The 18,043-nt window shown below is 31.3% G+C and overlaps 1 protein-coding gene across 1 annotated transcript; it reads left to right on the forward strand.

The window, feature by feature from the left end:
• Nucleotides 1-1,317: 1,317 nt before the first annotated feature.
• On the forward strand, nucleotides 1,318-17,788 carry LOC139494836 (GPI ethanolamine phosphate transferase 2-like). The gene is made up of 12 exons (XM_071283005.1): nucleotides 1,318-1,714; nucleotides 3,290-3,499; nucleotides 3,989-4,174; nucleotides 4,852-4,996; nucleotides 5,414-5,620; nucleotides 7,062-7,270; nucleotides 11,303-11,572; nucleotides 12,529-13,055; nucleotides 14,524-14,703; nucleotides 15,667-15,964; nucleotides 16,472-16,671; nucleotides 17,551-17,788. The coding sequence occupies exons 1-12, from the start codon at nucleotides 1,370-1,372 to the stop codon at nucleotides 17,756-17,758; spliced, it is 2,985 nt and encodes a 994-aa protein (XP_071139106.1). The 5' UTR covers nucleotides 1,318-1,369; the 3' UTR covers nucleotides 17,759-17,788.
• Nucleotides 17,789-18,043: the final 255 nt, after the last annotated feature.

The raw sequence follows: 18,043 nt of genomic DNA on the forward strand, positions 1-18,043 counted from the left end.
CCGCATAGAAAGCTTTATATATGGCCAGTGGTGGACCCAGGGGGAGGGTTACGGGGGTTGGAACCCCCATTTTTGTTGGACGATCAATGCATTTGAAGGGGACATATAGTTGGAACCCCCACCTTTTAAAATGGCTCAGTGGATCCGCCCCTGATGCGGCATTACGGAGAGCACATTTGTGAGCGCTCAACCCTTCCCTTGGACCTTGGTGTGACGGATCAACGTATGATGAACATAAGCGCAAATAAACATGTATTATCATATAAAAATTCATGAGTGTTATATTGCAATAATGTGTACAGAAAAGTGAACCGTGCCGGTGGCATGATCGAATTGTCAGATTATTCTTCATAGAAGTGTTTGTCCCATAAATGAGGTATATCAGTGACCGTTGTGGATAGAAAAACGCAAAAATAATTGAACTAGGGAATAAATTACGGATTTTGGGAAAAAAGGGGGAGGGCCAAAAACAATTGTTCTGTCCCCAAGTACCTATACTGACCTATACTGCATGCGGACGATATTGAATTTACCGGTTCATGATTCTATATAATTAAGTCTTGGACAAATAGATAAATGTATTAGTCCAAGTTATGATATTAACTTTGAGAAATAAATAAAATAGTTAGGTCTATATTATGAAATCAGCATTTCTTATCAAATCTCATAAAATTTTCGCCAATAACAGTAATATGGGGACGAAGTCCCCAATAACAGTAGAAAATTCAATAAAAAAAAAAAATTCGGGAAAATTTCCCGAATTTTTCATTGTACTAATGAACTCAAAATCGTTCAATTTTTTTTATGTCATGTTTTGGAATCCCGGACCTGCGCAGAAATGTACAATATACTTCCTTTTTCCGGTCTCGTTTGTATGAAACTTTGAGTAAAATATATATTTATCAGTCTAGTATAAAATAGGAAGAAACGTGCAATACCAATTTCATTTTTAATAATTCCTTGATATGAAAAAAACGTTACCTAATGATAGCGTTTCTTTGTTTACATTGCATATGACGTCATAATTTAAATAACGTCACAACTAAAATCCCTAACAACAGAACCAAACTCGGAAACGTTACGGTATTTCCGTTTCTTTTTTTTTTGACAAATAATTAAGTTACAAAAAAATAATTCATACAGACTTCGTCCCCATTTACAGGTAATGCCTGCCTCATATTAGTTGTAAATAAGATGATACTTTATGCTTTTTTAATTCGAATCTAACTCTTGGATTTAATATTATACCTATGTTTTGTCTCAGAAGTTCACTGAGGATTTTGAGTGATAAAGAGAATTTCTGGAATTAAGGAGCAAGGGAAATAACTCTAGAAATCAAAACAAGATGTCTGCGCCCATGTAGAAAAAAATGAAAATATTCATTATTGCCATTATTATATTTTCCACGTTACTAGCATATTCTGTTTTTCTTAGGAGTTTCATATCCCCGAAGAAAATATTGGACGACACATCTTCACATGAAAATGTTTTTCAGAAGTTGCACTCAAATGATATTATGATATCAAATGTGTATAGAAAAATGTTTTCAGAAATGCTCTATGAAAAAGTAGTTGTTGTGTTAATTGATGCACTAAGAGTTGATTTTGCTGGAGGTGAACAGATGCCATTTCTTCAAAGTAAAAAAGAATTAGATGGAATGAATTCATTTGTGGCCATAGTAAAACCTCCAACTGTTACATTACCAAGAATAAAGGTGTGTTTTACATCACAGTTAAAATTGATAGTTAATTGAGACCAGGGACTTTGTATACTATGTTTATTTTGTACATACCACACCACTTTCTATTGAGAAGAAAACAGTACATTTTTAGTAGAATGTACTGTGCCAGGCACAACACTATCTATAGATACAAAATACATTGTATGGGAATTGTTATGAACTGCTCAAAACATTATACTTCCAAATAAACATGGAATTTATCAAAAATTTCAAGCACAAGAAATTATGCAAATTCCATACTCATAGACATGATAGACGTTTTAACTCAATAAAAGTACAATTTAACTCCAGGAATGTAGACTAGAGTTATCTACCGTTTGAATAATTATGTCAACAAGGAATTTGCATGCAAAACATACAAATCAATTTCCTAAAATTAAATTGTACAGTATTGAATTCAAATGACTTTTACCATAAAAAATTATTAAATAAAGAACTGCTGAACCAACACCTATGTTTTGTGCTTCCGTAAGTAGATACAAGATGGTATGCAGGGTTGTCAGATAAAAATCAAATACCTCTACATTGACGAAAACACTTAAGTTATAAACTGCAACTTTTATTGTCGACATGTTTCGCCAAATTAGATTGCATCATCAGGAGACAAAGTATACAAAATTAGAACCCCTGAAGTACAAAAAAACTGCATCTTGTATGTGACGTCATAAGTGTCCAAACCCTTACCACTTCGACTGGCTTCCCTTTGGCCAGAGGTACTACTCACAATCGCGTCGGGAATGGTGTAAAGTGGTTTAACTTTACCCGCTAAAAATTTCTTGGCAATGTACCATCATTCTGTGCCGTCAGAAAATTAAATGTAAAATCATTTAAGTGTGAAGCCATAAAAAGGATCTTTCAAAAGTGAATGGAGATGACTTAAAAAAGCCAAGATAGACTTCATGTACTACTCAGAACCTACAGGATATTAAACATTAAAGAAGTAAGATACAAAGAACATAAATCATTCCCACCCTCATTTCCAGTTCAACCAACAATACCAAGAAATTTTGCATTGATAGCCTTTTAGAAAGACTTGGATTGGTTGAGCATGATATTTTTGAAAGATTTTAAAGTGAAGTAATGTCTATTTTTGTTTTGCATAGTGACAGTTAACAAAAGTATTCAACAGCAAGCTGAATTAAACTTCTCCCTTTGATATTTGAGGAAAAAGTTATAATGTACATGTCATACCCCAGTTTTGATAAATTTAGGGTTGGGGAAAATGAATGGGTTTTTTTTCAACAATCTTCGAAAATAAAAAAAAAATTGACCGCTTTTTTACGCCCGATACTTATATATCGAATGCATTCGGTGTTTATCATAATATCTATGGAACAACTGGGCCAAGAAAAATGTCAAAAGGTTATTTTTACTGTTTGCACTGTGACCGTCTAAAAATAGAAATTTATGTTTCCTTAAGGATACATTCGGCATGAAAGTGTTTTAACATCTCCTTCCAAATGAAAAGTTAAAGAATGCCACTTAGCATCAAAGGTTAATGTGTTTACATATGATAGTATATCCATGCATGTTGAACATGTTTTGTAGGCATTGACAACTGGCAGTATCCCAGGGTTTGTAGATGTAGTTATGAACTTTGGTTCTTCATCCTTGACAGAGGACAATGTTGTGACACAAATGAAGCATCATGGGAAAAAGATGGTATTTTATGGTGATGACACATGGCTTAATCTATTCCCGGACCACTTTGTCAGATATGAAGGGACAACTTCATTCTTTGTAACTGACTATACCGAGGTTAGAGTAATCATTTATTAAGTGATATTAACTTACACAACTTACACAAATTTCCATTATTATCCATAGCATGTTATCAATGTCACCATTTAGCAGAACTTTGTTAAATTTAAAAATCAGCATAAGTTAAACACTGGAAAACAACTGTAATTACATTGTGTAAATTTCTATTTACATCAATTGATTTTATACAACACAAAATAACAATAGAAAGTAAATATATTATTATAGAAAATTTTCATTGACGAACATAAAAAAAATATATATAGTGGAATGTAATATTTTTTTTAATTTGTTGAAAAAACCATTAATTGATATGTAAAGGATATGAAATGTTTAATCATGAAAATTTTTAACAAATGTTTATATGCATACTAATACTAAGTGTATAATTGGCAAAAATGGTATGGCTAACAGCAGACTTTATATTTGACTATATGTTGTATGATTTTGTGTCTAAATACATGTAATTCATCTGCATGATTACAGGTTGATAATAATGTGACCCGTCACTTGGAAAAAGAGCTTTCTGAACTTGATTTTGATATGATGGTATTACACTATCTTGGGCTTGACCACATAGGACATATAGCTGGTCCCTTCAGTCCACTCATAGGTCCAAAGCTAAAAGAAATGGATGATATTATCAGAAACATTTATCAGGAATTGAGTAAGGTATTGTTTAAATACTATAAAAATCAATCTATTGAAATATTATTTGAAAGATTGAAGATCACAAAAGGTTTTCATTTTTTTGCATATACACATGTTTTTTATTAGTTTTCTGTAGGTTACAATAAATACTTCTTTCGAGATAATTGTTAATTCAGAATTATTCTACTTGTCAATATGTTTAATTATTGCAATAATGCACAGGGATAGATATGTTAAAAATAAAATTTCGATTTAATTTTTATAGCATTATTTGTATACAATGTTTCCTGTAATCTTAATAATTGATCTCATATTTTAAACCCCCACTCTATGATTGATTGGTTGTTGGTTGCTTAACGTCCAGTGGCAAAAAAAACCACTCTAAGAGTTGGGATTATATTGTAACATATTGTTTGTCTAATAAGTATCTATGTCATACTTTTTCTCAGAAACAACTAAACACAATGACCATATTTGGTCAGCAGCTTGACAGTAATGAGTTCTAATGTGTGATCTGTCCAATAAGTATTTCCTGTTTGCTGAATTTATTATTTCTAATATTTTCATCACATTTTTCTTAGGAACTGTTATATTTTTCACATGAATTTACCATCAAGAAAACAATTAAAAGTTATTGAGTAATTGAATTTGTTTCTCAACATTTGGGCAAAAAGTTATTGACAATATTTCTTTACCAGAATGATGTCCCCAGTTTAGTGATTGTGTGTGGTGATCATGGTATGAGTGACCAGGGCGGACATGGAGGAGCAACTGAAAGTGAGATATTGGTACCAGTCATATTCCTTAGAACAGGAGAAATCAGTTCACAGAAGAAAAAGAAAGGTATTGACAGAGAGCTGGCAATGTGTTTATTATCTTTTTTCAACAATCGATGGAATTGTATTTGATGTGTATGAAATTTTTTTAAGGGAATATATGTCAACAAGACAGCAATGTAACAACAACAATTGATTGCAAGCTTCATTCAAATTTTAAAATATTACTTATTTTCCATACTAAATGTCAATTGTGAATACAGTAGATATATAAAAATAAAAAGATGTGGTATGATTGCAAATGAGACAACTCTCTACAAGAGACCAAACAGATCTGTTAAACAGACTGTATTTCTCAATGGACTGCAAAAGGTTCCTGGCTTTGGACAGGCAATTATGCTCTTTCATTTTACTCATTCAATAGTTAATCTAAGATATAACAAATATATGATTTAATTACTTAAATGATTATATTTTTTTACAGATATTCCTGTTCATGAAATAGAACAAATTGATTTAGCACCGACATTGTCTTTACTGTTAGGAACACCCATACCAAAGAACAATATTGGTACAGTAGTAACAGATGTATTTGCTGGTTTTGATATACAACAGAAGCTTGTAGCATTGATGGTCAATGGTCTCCAGGTATCAGAAGTTTTACAACATAATGTTGCAGACTATGAATTAGGTAAAGTAAAAACAAACACTGGGGAAAATGAAAATGAAACAAATTTTATCACTTTAGAATTTATAATGGAGTTGAATTTTTTAGATTCATATTTTTTTTTTCACCTTACAAAAAACTGATATTAAAAGATTTTTTTCTCATGTTTGTTTGCATGTTTTGTTGTGTGTGGGACTCTTTTGCAGTAATAAAACCTAACATCCATATTTTAAGAATTCTTGTTTTGTTTACAGGGAATAAAAGGACAAGTTTTTGATTGATATGGTTTGTCTCATTGAATTCCTCAGTATTCATTTTTGGGGTAGAAGAGAAAATAATGACATTTTGGTGTTGCTTAGTGTCCAAGCAGTTAAACTGAGTGGCTATTTATAGCCAGTTAGGAGTCTTATAATATGTTATAACAGACTTATGTCAGATAAAAAGTCAAGCTTATAATGGAGTTTCCCTTAAAACCAAGAAAATTCAGCCCAAACACAACTATACCTATTTTCTAAACATTATGAATATATGGTCTTAAGTTGAGTGTTTCACTTTTTAAAAAATGTATAACAAATATAGCGTTTATTTTGAATTGAATATATTGTATTAATAAGGTGCTAACATTTTTGCAAAAATGGGGGGAAAATAAACCAAAAAAGTTTTAATTTTTGGATTCAAATGTTCCATCTACCTATGTGGATGCCCTCAAGGTTCTAACAATCACACCTGCTGACATGAAAATTAAGGCACACTTGTCACCTGTTAACTTGTAATAAAAGAAGTATAAATACCTGTAAATTGACAGCTTTATTTTGTAATTGTCAAGTTTATCTGTCTAATAATTATCTAACAATGATAAAGAACTTTAGATATCCTAATATTTTATACAAACATTTTGACAGTTCCTGAAGTATTATTAATATCAATAAAACAGTTTGTCTACACAAGATGTGAAAAAAGGGTAGATTACCTTTAGTGTTAAAATATCCTTTTTCTCAAATAACATTTGGATAAAGATAAGGTTGAATATAGTTTGAATGATGTAGATCTAAAATTAAAAATGATCCCCTGTAAAATAATTCAATTAAAAAAAAAATTATGAATTATTGTGTTTTTAAGTTTTATGAATTACTATGTAAATAGTGTATGCTTGCCTGAAGCTTTCTATCACTCTTAAACTCCAAGTGGTTCACAGAAATAAAAAAAAGTGTATGTCTATTTTTTGTATTTAAACCACAAAAAAAGTATAATGTATGTGTTGTGGGGTCAATTTAGAAAATAAGTATTAGGACTTATGGCTACATTTTCATAAGTGTTGATGTGACCTTCTCTTTTACATGTGAAAAAAAAACCAACCAAACCCCTCTTCACATTTTTAGCTCACCTGGCAATTAGGCCATGTGAGCTATTGCCATCACTTGATGTCTTTCACTAAAATATGTTTTAAGGTTTTACAATATTTCAGATAAAGGTTATCAGTTGTACACCAGGACACACAAATCATTTTTAACATGGATAAACAGCAACATGTCAACAGCTGTAAGTCTAGAACAAGGATTCAAGTTGAGAAAGCAGTTTGAAGATTCTATAAAATTGATGTCAACAAAAGTGTCATCATCCATTACGCAGTATGATGGTTATGGATTGGTGGTTTCTATTGTTCTGCTCTGGTTGGTAAGGATATACATGTGTAGCAGATTGATGATATGTTTACAGTTGATAGATATTATCAGATTATTACATGGCATTTTTCATATCGCATGTATTATCAGCCCTAGGTTCAATATCAGCCCAAGAGCCGCATGGCTCGAGGGCTGATAATACATGCGATATGAAAAATGACATGTTATGATCTTTTTATCATATGCTTCAACAGTAGAGAAAGATAACAGATTCATATATTGATCCTTATACGTGGTTCCCGAAAAGAAGTTGAAAGAGTAAAAAGTTCACGGACGTCGGACCCAAAATTTGATTCATTCAATATGAAATCTTTCTATCATATGCCTCAACAGAGAAAAAAACCCACATTTTAATATGAACAAATCGACAAAAAAATAATTCAACAATATACATAATGAACATTGTTTAGAAAAGTCAACTTTTTTAAAGTATCTTTCTAAATAATGTTTCAGAAAAACTTCAAAATGCATTTATTCAATATTTTTTTTCTGTTTTTTTTTTAATTTAATTTAATTATTTTACACAACATACTTTCCAGTATTCAAATAATTGTTTTGTACACTACTTTGTAATGTTTTTCACTGAAAACGTAGCATTGAGGTGTAGTTTCCGGAATTTGCCGAGTATCACCGGAATGCCATGTGATAACGTTACGGAAAGGCATGTGATAACAATCGAAGCATGTGATAAACTTTTCATATCAGCCCGCTAAGCACCAATTCGAAAAATATGGAAAATACTTTAATTTAATGCTATTATCATACGGTAAAAATCATATGTTATTTAGTCTAAGTATATGATAAATCATTGTATCATGCTGAGGGCTGTTCCAGAAAATACTATGTCCCCCCCAGGGACGGCACTTTTTTTTAACCCCCACCACCCACAGAAATAAAATTTAATTAGAACAGCACTCCCTTTGCATTTTGGTATTTCAAATACAACCACCCACATAATATTTTAAAAAATTGCCTTCCCTGGGGGGGACATAGTATTTTCTGGAACAGCCCTGATAGGAAACGTTGAAATTTTGTATTATTACACAACTTTAATATTCATATTAAATGCCATATGAGAAATTAGATGCAATTTTAAAATATCTTATACTATACATGTACTATGAATATACTTTTAGATTTTGGTACGAAATTTTCAGTCAATTATCTATGGGAGTTTTGTTTGTCCCACTTTCCAGCTATTTTGGCTACTCAAATAGCTATAGTTAGAAATTATCAAATGATTACACCTTTTCATTAATTCTTTTCCTAGAGGGAAAAATTTCAAGACAGTCCCTCATCAGATTTAAAGGGAAAATTCGCAATTTTCTACTTATGGTTTAAATATGTTCATTATGACATAATATATATATTCACAAAGTTTTATCGCTATATGTGCAGTAATAAAGGAGAAATTCAATAATTAATGAAAAAATATTAACAACTTCCTGTAGGTCGTGACGTTTTCTCCTGGTTTTTGCATGCCGGGATTTAAAATACAATCAATAAAAGTCTTGGTTTTTAATGATATTTTAACGTAATCGTAAGCGCGCCGATGACTTATGCTTCATCTAATAACCAGCCGATAATAAGAAGATAAAACGCACAGACATCCAATGTACATATTCATGAGATAAATTTTCTATGTTAAACGTATATATCCGAATGAATTTTTTAGACAACACAAAAAGTTATAAATTTATTTTTGATTAATGCATTTTCGGACTGATAAGGTGAACAAATTAAAGTACAATAATCTGTAAAGACAATATGTTAGTGTACTTTTATTGACCTTTTACTGTCTCTGCTATGACTAGGTTTATACGATGTGTGTATTCACGGTTCTGTGGCAATACTCGTAGATGGCTTGTTGAAAGGTAAATTGTTATTTGCACTTCGGTATTTAACCACGCCTCTAGGGCACACCTTGCCAGGTGTGACTGTCTATTGGGATTAGTGGGTTATAAAACAAGGGAGCATTTAATACACACATTTAAAAAAAAAAAAAAAAAAAAAAAAAAAGATATTTTAAAAAATTGACAGGAAATTTAAGGATCTTCTTGGAATGGAATCGAAAAATTACGAATAGATATTCTTTTCAAGTGTGAAAAACGTCAACCAAATTTATTCATAATCGGGAACGTCCTTATTAAAATAGTCTTCGTCTCACAACGTATAATACTTTAGCTATTTGACCAACGATGTTTAAAAACAAAAGACAACGAATTTAATGTCATCTTTCCCTATTTTTGAATGTAATGATAAGTCTGTTCAACTGACAAGAATACCCCTAAAGCGGACAAGCAGTTTAATCTTTAAATTGCTGTCATTGAATATCAAGAAAGAAAATAAATCCCGAAATTTATTTCGGAAACTTTAATACTTAATAGTTTTCCTAGAAAATATTCACATCCATTGGGGATTATTAGTGTACGTCCAGTTGCATATATATTACATGAATGTCGGAACAATTGTGATAATGACGAATGTCTTCCTTTATTCGAGAACAATCTAATTGATATATAAATCTGTGATTTTACTATGTTCATAACTTCGATGAACCAAAGCAAGTTATATATCGACCTGTATTTAAATCAAATTGGTTCTCTTCTTCTTCTTCTTCTTTTGGTATACAATAGTCTATCGAATTCGTTGATTAAATACTGTTGGCATACGTGGACTAGTCTATTTACAAATCTTTTACCCCAATTTACACAAAATGTATGTTTCTTTCTTATGTTCAATGTATATATGTATATATTTTAAATTGCGCTATAGTTCCGTAACTTTCTATCCAGGCGTATAAACGAATCGTCGACAAGTGCGTACATTTTTTAAATCAATATTTCTGGTATGTTTCAATCTGTCCTTTACTATTCACAACGAGTATATATTACATTTTCCCAAATTCACCCTTGGAAAAAATATGTAAATAGATTTTTATTTCTTCAAATCTTTTTTTTGGGGTATTATTTATATTTTATAAATAATATTCTTTACACCAGAAATGTTATTTATAAACAAGCGTATGAGTTAAGTAATGACTAGTATATTATCTCACTTTCGGACACGCAAGACAGAGATGTATATTATACACCTGATAGTTCAAAATAGAAAGTTATAAGTTATCGGCCTTGTACACTGACCAATACCTACAGAAGTGAAACGATGCATGAACTTGCAAGCCCGACAGGAAATCGCTTGAATACCTGGACGTGTCACCTCACACCCCTCACAATACCTTTGGGAGTAATACCTTTAGCCATGCTGGTGATCAGATGAGCGAAGATCCGAATTTATTTGAATAAAGTTTATTACTTTACAGAATTATGAACGAATTAGATTTTCGAAAACAATTTTCACGGAACACTTATTTAAGATTTTAACTTTGACTTTTTCACTAATTCCAATATTAACAGTTTAAAAATAACAGACTATGGTTATTTAACAAAAATAAGAACATATTCCGTATCAAGTTAGTTAGTCAGATAAAACAACCGTACGGTTGACAAGATATCGACACGCAATTACGACTACGTCGGTTACTGTAGTTTTGGTCCTTTGTGGTTTATAGACATATCGTGATTATTATCGTAGAAGATGACAAAATGGCGGAACGCAGAGAATTGATACTCAAAATTTAAAATCGATGGTGATCTCTTATCTAGCGGAATAAAACTTTAATATCTATAAATTTAAGAATTTTTATACAGAATGGACATAATATCAATTTTTGATTTTTTTGCGAACTTTCCCTTTAAGTTTAATAGCTCTTAGATGTTCCAGTGGGAAATATTGACAAGCAAATTATACAGACTTTCAAAATCTCTAGTTCTGGATGTTCATTAAAAGAAAGAAACTTAACAAGCAAATAGATAGAACAGCAATTTATAATTGCAAATATCCAATTTCAAGTAATAGTACCAAAAAAAACCCAAGCTTTGTTTTTTTGTGATTTGTCATTCAGCTAATTTCAGCATATATTTGTACTATTCATATTTATTTTTCAAAAATGTATTTTCTTCAGATTTTATTTACACTAGTTTCAATGGACAGAAACAACAGACAAAAATGGTTGTCATGGCAGGTGTTCCTTATTGTGTTGCTCATTGGTACATTTAGTCACATGACTGTTTGTACTAGTGATTGGATACACAGTGACCTACTTTGTGACTCAACTGTCCTTTCAAGAGGACTTCAGCTAAGCATGCTGGGAATTTTTGCTGTGATGATGACCTGTTTAATTTGCTCCTTTGTTGGTGGCTCTGTACTTGTCATATTATTTTCAACTTTTAAGGTAACATTAAAAGACAAGCAAATTATATGATATGGAAAAAATTTTACAGTTCATTAAAATAACTTTACATGTTTTGATGTAAGGATGTTTTGTTTGTTTCACTAAAGAAAAAAGGTGGTTAAAAATTAGTTCTTTATGTCAATTACCACTAGGAGAAAGTAAAAAAATACTGAAATCAGTATCTTTATTTGTTTTACATGTAATCAACAAATGATATCTAAAGGGAAAAAAAACCTACACACACCATTATTTATTGAGGGAAAAAAACTAGAACTGAAATCAATTTAAAGCAACAGTTATTGAGGTTTCCTTATCAGTGTTAGTTATTCAAAGATTCAATTAACATCATTACAACAACAGTTAATATTGCTTGATTTAAAGCTTCATTAAATTTGGTTTAGTTGCATGTTTCAGAAAAATTGAGTGGACAAAAAATGCAGAAATGCTGCCAAATCTTGATGTTTGATGTGGAATTCAAATAATGCATGTCATTTTATTTAAATTGATTAAAAATGCAGAATTTTAAGAATTTGTAGTGAAGTTGATGACACTCTTTTATAACTTCAGGTTTTCTGAAATATTCGCACTGCAAGTTATGTTAAAAGCTCAGTGTACATATTGAGCTGCCAATATTGATGTATGGAATAAAAACTCCTGTTAAAACAGACATCTCATATATAGTTTCTAATATGAAAGCTCAAACACATTTATCGAAATGGAAAACAACTGTCATATTCCCTACTAGGTACAGGCATTTCTTTATGCAGAAAATGATAAATAAAACCTGGCTAGCTAGCAAAACCTCTCACTAGTATGACAGTCACATTGAATTCCAGTGAACAAAACAAATAAACATCTCATATAATGCCTAATATGAAAATGTATGTTATGTGTTTTTAAAATTAGATAACAGCACATTTAACATCAGAAAATCAATATTAAAATGTTCATTTCAGGATATTTGCAGAAGAGGAACTATATCTATATTATTGCAGACTGGTACAGTTATACACACGTTAAGTTTACTATCTAGTAGTTTTGTTGAAGAGGAACATCAAACATGGTACTTTTTCATCATAACCATTCATATTCTTATTATCAAAAATATGTGTGAACAGATTTTTCAGTTGAAAAATGCCAAACCCTTAAACATTTCTCAAAAAGAGAACAGTCTTTATGAAACTGAACCTGTAAAATATGGCCTGAAAAGTGATTCATTGAAAGAATACCAGTTACCAAATACTGATAACGAGGTTGAGAGAGATTTTAAAGAAATTCACCTACTGCATTCCAAAGTATACCATAATAAAAACAGTTGTAGCAACGAGAAGCAAGTATGTACATCAAGAGAAGAACCCATTCCGTCAAGGAGAAATATTGCCATGGTGATAGTGGTGTTGTTTTTGTGCCGTCTGATGAGAAGTTGGAACCAGACAGGAAATAAATGGCTGAACATTCCTGACATTGGTGATTGGTTGATCAGGTATTAATACTATTCTAAAATTTATATGTTTTGTTAAGAATTTCTATCACCAAGTTTATCCAATTAGATTTTTTGCTGAATCTTAATCATTGCCAAACATGTGACAGGATTATTGTCAGATTTAAATTATCATAAATTATTTTTATTCATTATAATAAACATGTCTGAAAGCATCAGAATGAATGCAAATGTTTTAACATGTTGCTCCCTAACTAAATATTCTTGGATCAATTTATTCCCAACTTTATATTATTATTTGGAATAGTGAAAATAAGCTTTCTTTTGATTGATATGCATATTTTCTGATTTTTTATTTCAGAGTAATGGGACTTTATTTAGTCATCTGATTTTAAAAGGCCATTTTTTTATGTTCCATTGATTATGCCCCATTTATGGGCATCATGTTTTCTGGTCTGTGCGACCATTCTTTCCTCCATCTGTCTGTCCATCCGTCCATTGTCAGTCTGTCCCACTTCAGGTTAAATTTTTGGTCAAGGTAGTTTTTGATGAAGTTGAAGTCCTATCAGCTAGAAATTTTATACACATGTTCCTTATGATATATTCTTTCTGAATTTAATGCCAAATTAGAGTTTTGACCCCAATTTCACGGTCCACTGAACATAAAAAATGATAAAATATAAAATATAAGTGAACCAACACCTTGTGTGGTGATTGTGCGGTAAGGAAAAAACGAGTGGATACCGCTAGGTATTCACAGTCATCTTGAAAAAAATGAATATGTCGACAATAAAGACAACAACACTCATATTTTTACCGCATAGTAAAAAATGATAGTGCGATTAGGGCATCCCTGTACTATGGACACATTCTTTTTTTCACATGTAAAGCACTGTGCTTGGATCAATTTATTCAAATGTTACACTGTTGTTGAGATTGCCATTAAAACTGAATTGAACAAAAAAATTGTTTGCAACTAAAGTTATTGAACTTAACTTAACCATCACATTATAAGTATTTTTCATATGTCTAAGGATATCTACCTCAAGTTTCTCTCTAGTACTGTTTTAACTTAATTTACTCATGATCTAATACCTTATACAATATTCTGTTTCATTCCTGCAAGAATTTTAATATGCATACTATGGGCTCATTTCAAAGCTGTATATTTTATGTAGTTATGGCATATACAAGGTAATTATCAGAGTGAAATATCCAGTGCCCTACACTATTTTATAATATTGATTGTGCTTAAGGGTCCTTTATTCATCTAGATTCTAGCAGCCTTCTGCCCCAAGATTCAAGCTAGAAAACTGTATATATAATCACTGCTTTCGAAATTATCTGCTAGAAATTTTTGTTACACTTTAAAACTTAAAATTGTTATTTATCATAATCAACCAAGGTATTTTGTGCATGTATTATTCTATATATAAATTTTACAATTACTTTTCATATATGCTGATCAGTAAAGGCATATTTATCTTTAGCTTATGTGTCTCTATTTCAGACCAGAGAATGTGTATTTGTTGTCAGTGTTAGTGGCTGTATCCATATTAGTGGTGTTCCTTTGTAAACTGATGTGGATGAGTATTCTACAACAGTTTATCTATAGTATTGGACTAGTGTGTGTCTATCTACACAAATCTGCAAATGGATCTCTAGTTCAGATTTTATCTCCTTCAGATAAGTAAGTCCTTTGATATACTACATGGATTCATCACTTTTCGTTGGATACCAATTTTCATGAATTTCATGGGTACAAGTAAACCACGAAATTAAGTGTTCAAAGAATGACAAATTTTCTGTAGGCGTGTATGTGTAACAGCCACTATGTTCTGTCAGTAACCTTGTTCTGGCGGAACTTGTTAGTTCCGGTTTTGACTAATTTGGCAAAAAGGAACTTTCTAACTAGTTAATATGTTCCGTTGGAACTTTTCAATTAGTCACTTTGTTCCAGTGGTACTTTTAAACCAGTTAGTCAGTTCTTTCCGCCCGGAACTTTCCAAAGTCGGAACAAAAGAGCATTTACATATGCAGGTTTTGGCAAAACCAAGAAATTAATTATCAATGAACATGCAAGTTTTCCTTAATTCATGAAAATTGGTACCCATGAAAATAAATGAATCTACAGTTTCTTTAGTGATAAATATTGTTGATTGTTCTAAAAATGACATGAGTCCAAATCAGCCTTAATACAGATAAATCAACATGAACAATACTGATGATGTTGCCCTGTTGATATAAATCATGAGTTAATATTGCCTTTCTTATATTGAAATATATTCCAAATCACTTTTAAATCTTGTTGTATGATAAATTTACAAGACAATCACGACATTAATACAGAACATACATACAAACAGAAACTACATGTGACATATACTATGTTTTGCTACGGGTATCTAATTTGACATGGAACTTGTTCATTATTTGTAGCATTAATTTGTGAAAAACAAAAGGGCCTGGAATGGTTTATAATTTTTAATCAATACCATTGTCCATATGTTAGTGATATATAGAGTTGAGTTCTTTCAGATAATTTTCAGGTCATACCAGCTAACAAATTGGACCGCCATGTCAATTTAAAATCTTGTTGTAAACACAATCAGATGACAAAATTATAATAATATTGTTACTTTTTTTTTTACAGAAATGGATGTTTAGAAGCACAGATAGTGTACACATCTTTACTGTTGTATATTTTAGTATCAGTGTGGAATAAATTTCAACATGACAAATCAAAGTACTACAAAATGTCTTCTGAAGTACACACAGCATTTATATTATTACTCTTGGTTTTGTCTAGACCTCATAACATTATTTTAGTGGCCATGATGGTTGTTCAAGATCTATTAATAGAGCTGCACATCTGGCCAAACTTAAAATTCTCTATATCTGACTGGACTTTATATTTTCTCTGGATGGGTCAGGGAACATTTTTTTATCAGGTAAATTTTATTTACTTTAGTGTGAAACATCACTGCACCAAAAAGGCTTGCATTTACATGTGTTAATATTTACTAATTTATCAGAATAAACTTTTTACATAATGTACCATAACTTGAGTTTGCTGTGATTCCTTAACTCGAAACTTTACGTTATTGTTGAAATTTGTATAGAGCCATTTTATTTACATCAGATTCAGTGACTTTTTGAATATCCCAATATATTCCTGCAACAATTTCAAACACACAATGAAGATGAATCATGTGGTCTTGGTGCAGCTGCTTACTGTTTATTTATTATATGATTATTTCTTTAACAATCACCTTAGCACTATTTTAAATGCATTTTATTTTGTATAAGGCTTTTTCACACTTCACCAAGCATCAAATTGTGAGTTCTTTGTTGAATGTTATCCTGGTTATAATTAAAAACAGAAATTTAGCTATTTTGAAAATCAATAACCAATAAATAATATTCAATTTTAAAATTTAGTTTCTATCTTCTTGTAGGGAAATTCTAACAGCATTTCAACAGTAGATGTGTCAGCAGGTTACATTGGTCTCCATGACTACCAACCCATAATAGTGGGATGTTTGTTGACCCTGTCCTCGTATGGTGGAATTATTTTCTGGATGTTGTCATTGTTAAAACTTATATATTGGAAAAGTCATCAGGATAAAGACAAAGACAATAAGTCAACAATTAGAAGGTAGAAATAATTTTAAAGATTATCTTACAATATATTTACAATGTCAGGAAAATATCAATTTTTTTGTATGAAGCATAGAAGCTGACAATACTTGGACAATTGGATTCAAACTCAGTTACATTCATCATTGGGATATCTAGTAAAAAATAACATGCCCAACATGGGTGACATGGCATTGGCGGATACAGGGGGGTTCCGGGGGTTGGAAACCCCCTTTTTTTGGGATGATCAATGCATTTGAATGGGAGCATATAGTTGGAACCCCCCCCCCCCCCCCCCCCCCTTTACTCTGGGTTGGGAACGCCCCTTTTAAAATGGCAGGATCCGCTCCAGCATTGCTAAAATAGAACATTGGTGTAAAATGCAAGGTGTTTTTTTTATCTTGAAATTAACCTTTCAAAGAAAATCTGACAGTGGCAGAAATGTTCAAAATGTTGAGATTTACCTACTGTTCATTTGCACCAAAATTGTTGAATAACAACTAAAAGGATTTGTTCCTTTAACATGTTATAGGCATGAATTTTACCAAAACAAATCATTAATGCTTATCATAAGGAAAACTTTTAAAGGTACGAAGAAACATCAAAAACAAAAATGATCAGAAAGACAAGATTTTGAAATTTGTCTACAGTGCGGAAATAGTTGATTGGTTCCTTTAATATAGGCATTTGTGCAGCAAATTGCCCCTAATTAACATTTTTACCATTTTTTTGGGGTTTTTCTTATTACATTTTATATTTTGAAAATATATACATGTAGCAAACCTGAAAGCCTTTTGTTTCAATAAAAAAAAAATCAAATAACAAGGAATTAAAAACATAGAAAATTTTGTGAATCTAATGTTACAGTCACATCTAAATCTTCTCTTTAATTTTTCAGGGTAAAGAACAGTTTGCTAAAATGTGTCCATGTTGTTTGTCTGTTCCGAGCACTGCCTCTGTCTGTCTACACTGTATTAGTGACATTTATGAGATATCATCTTTTTGTATGGACTGTCTTTTCACCTAAACTTTTGTATGAAGGCATGTTAACAGTTGTCTTGTCTGTGATATCCTTTATTCTGTTATTGTGCAATATTATTTTATAGATGAAAGTATATGCCATTATTTTTATCATACTATTTATTATTTGTTACAATACAATTTACAAAATTAATGTGCCAATAACAGGGATGTAAGGGGGTACATACCACTACAGGGATGTAAGGTGGTACATACCACTACAGGGATGTAAGGTGGTACATAACACTACAGGGATGTAAGGTGGTACATACCACTACAGGGATGTAAGGGGGTTTATAACACTACAGGGATGTAAGGTGGTACATACCACTACAGGAATGTAAGGGGGTTTATAACACTACAGGGATGTA

This window comes from Mytilus edulis, chromosome 1, assembly GCF_963676685.1.
Source record: "Mytilus edulis chromosome 1, xbMytEdul2.2, whole genome shotgun sequence".
Classification (NCBI taxonomy): domain Eukaryota; kingdom Metazoa; phylum Mollusca; class Bivalvia; order Mytilida; family Mytilidae; genus Mytilus; species Mytilus edulis.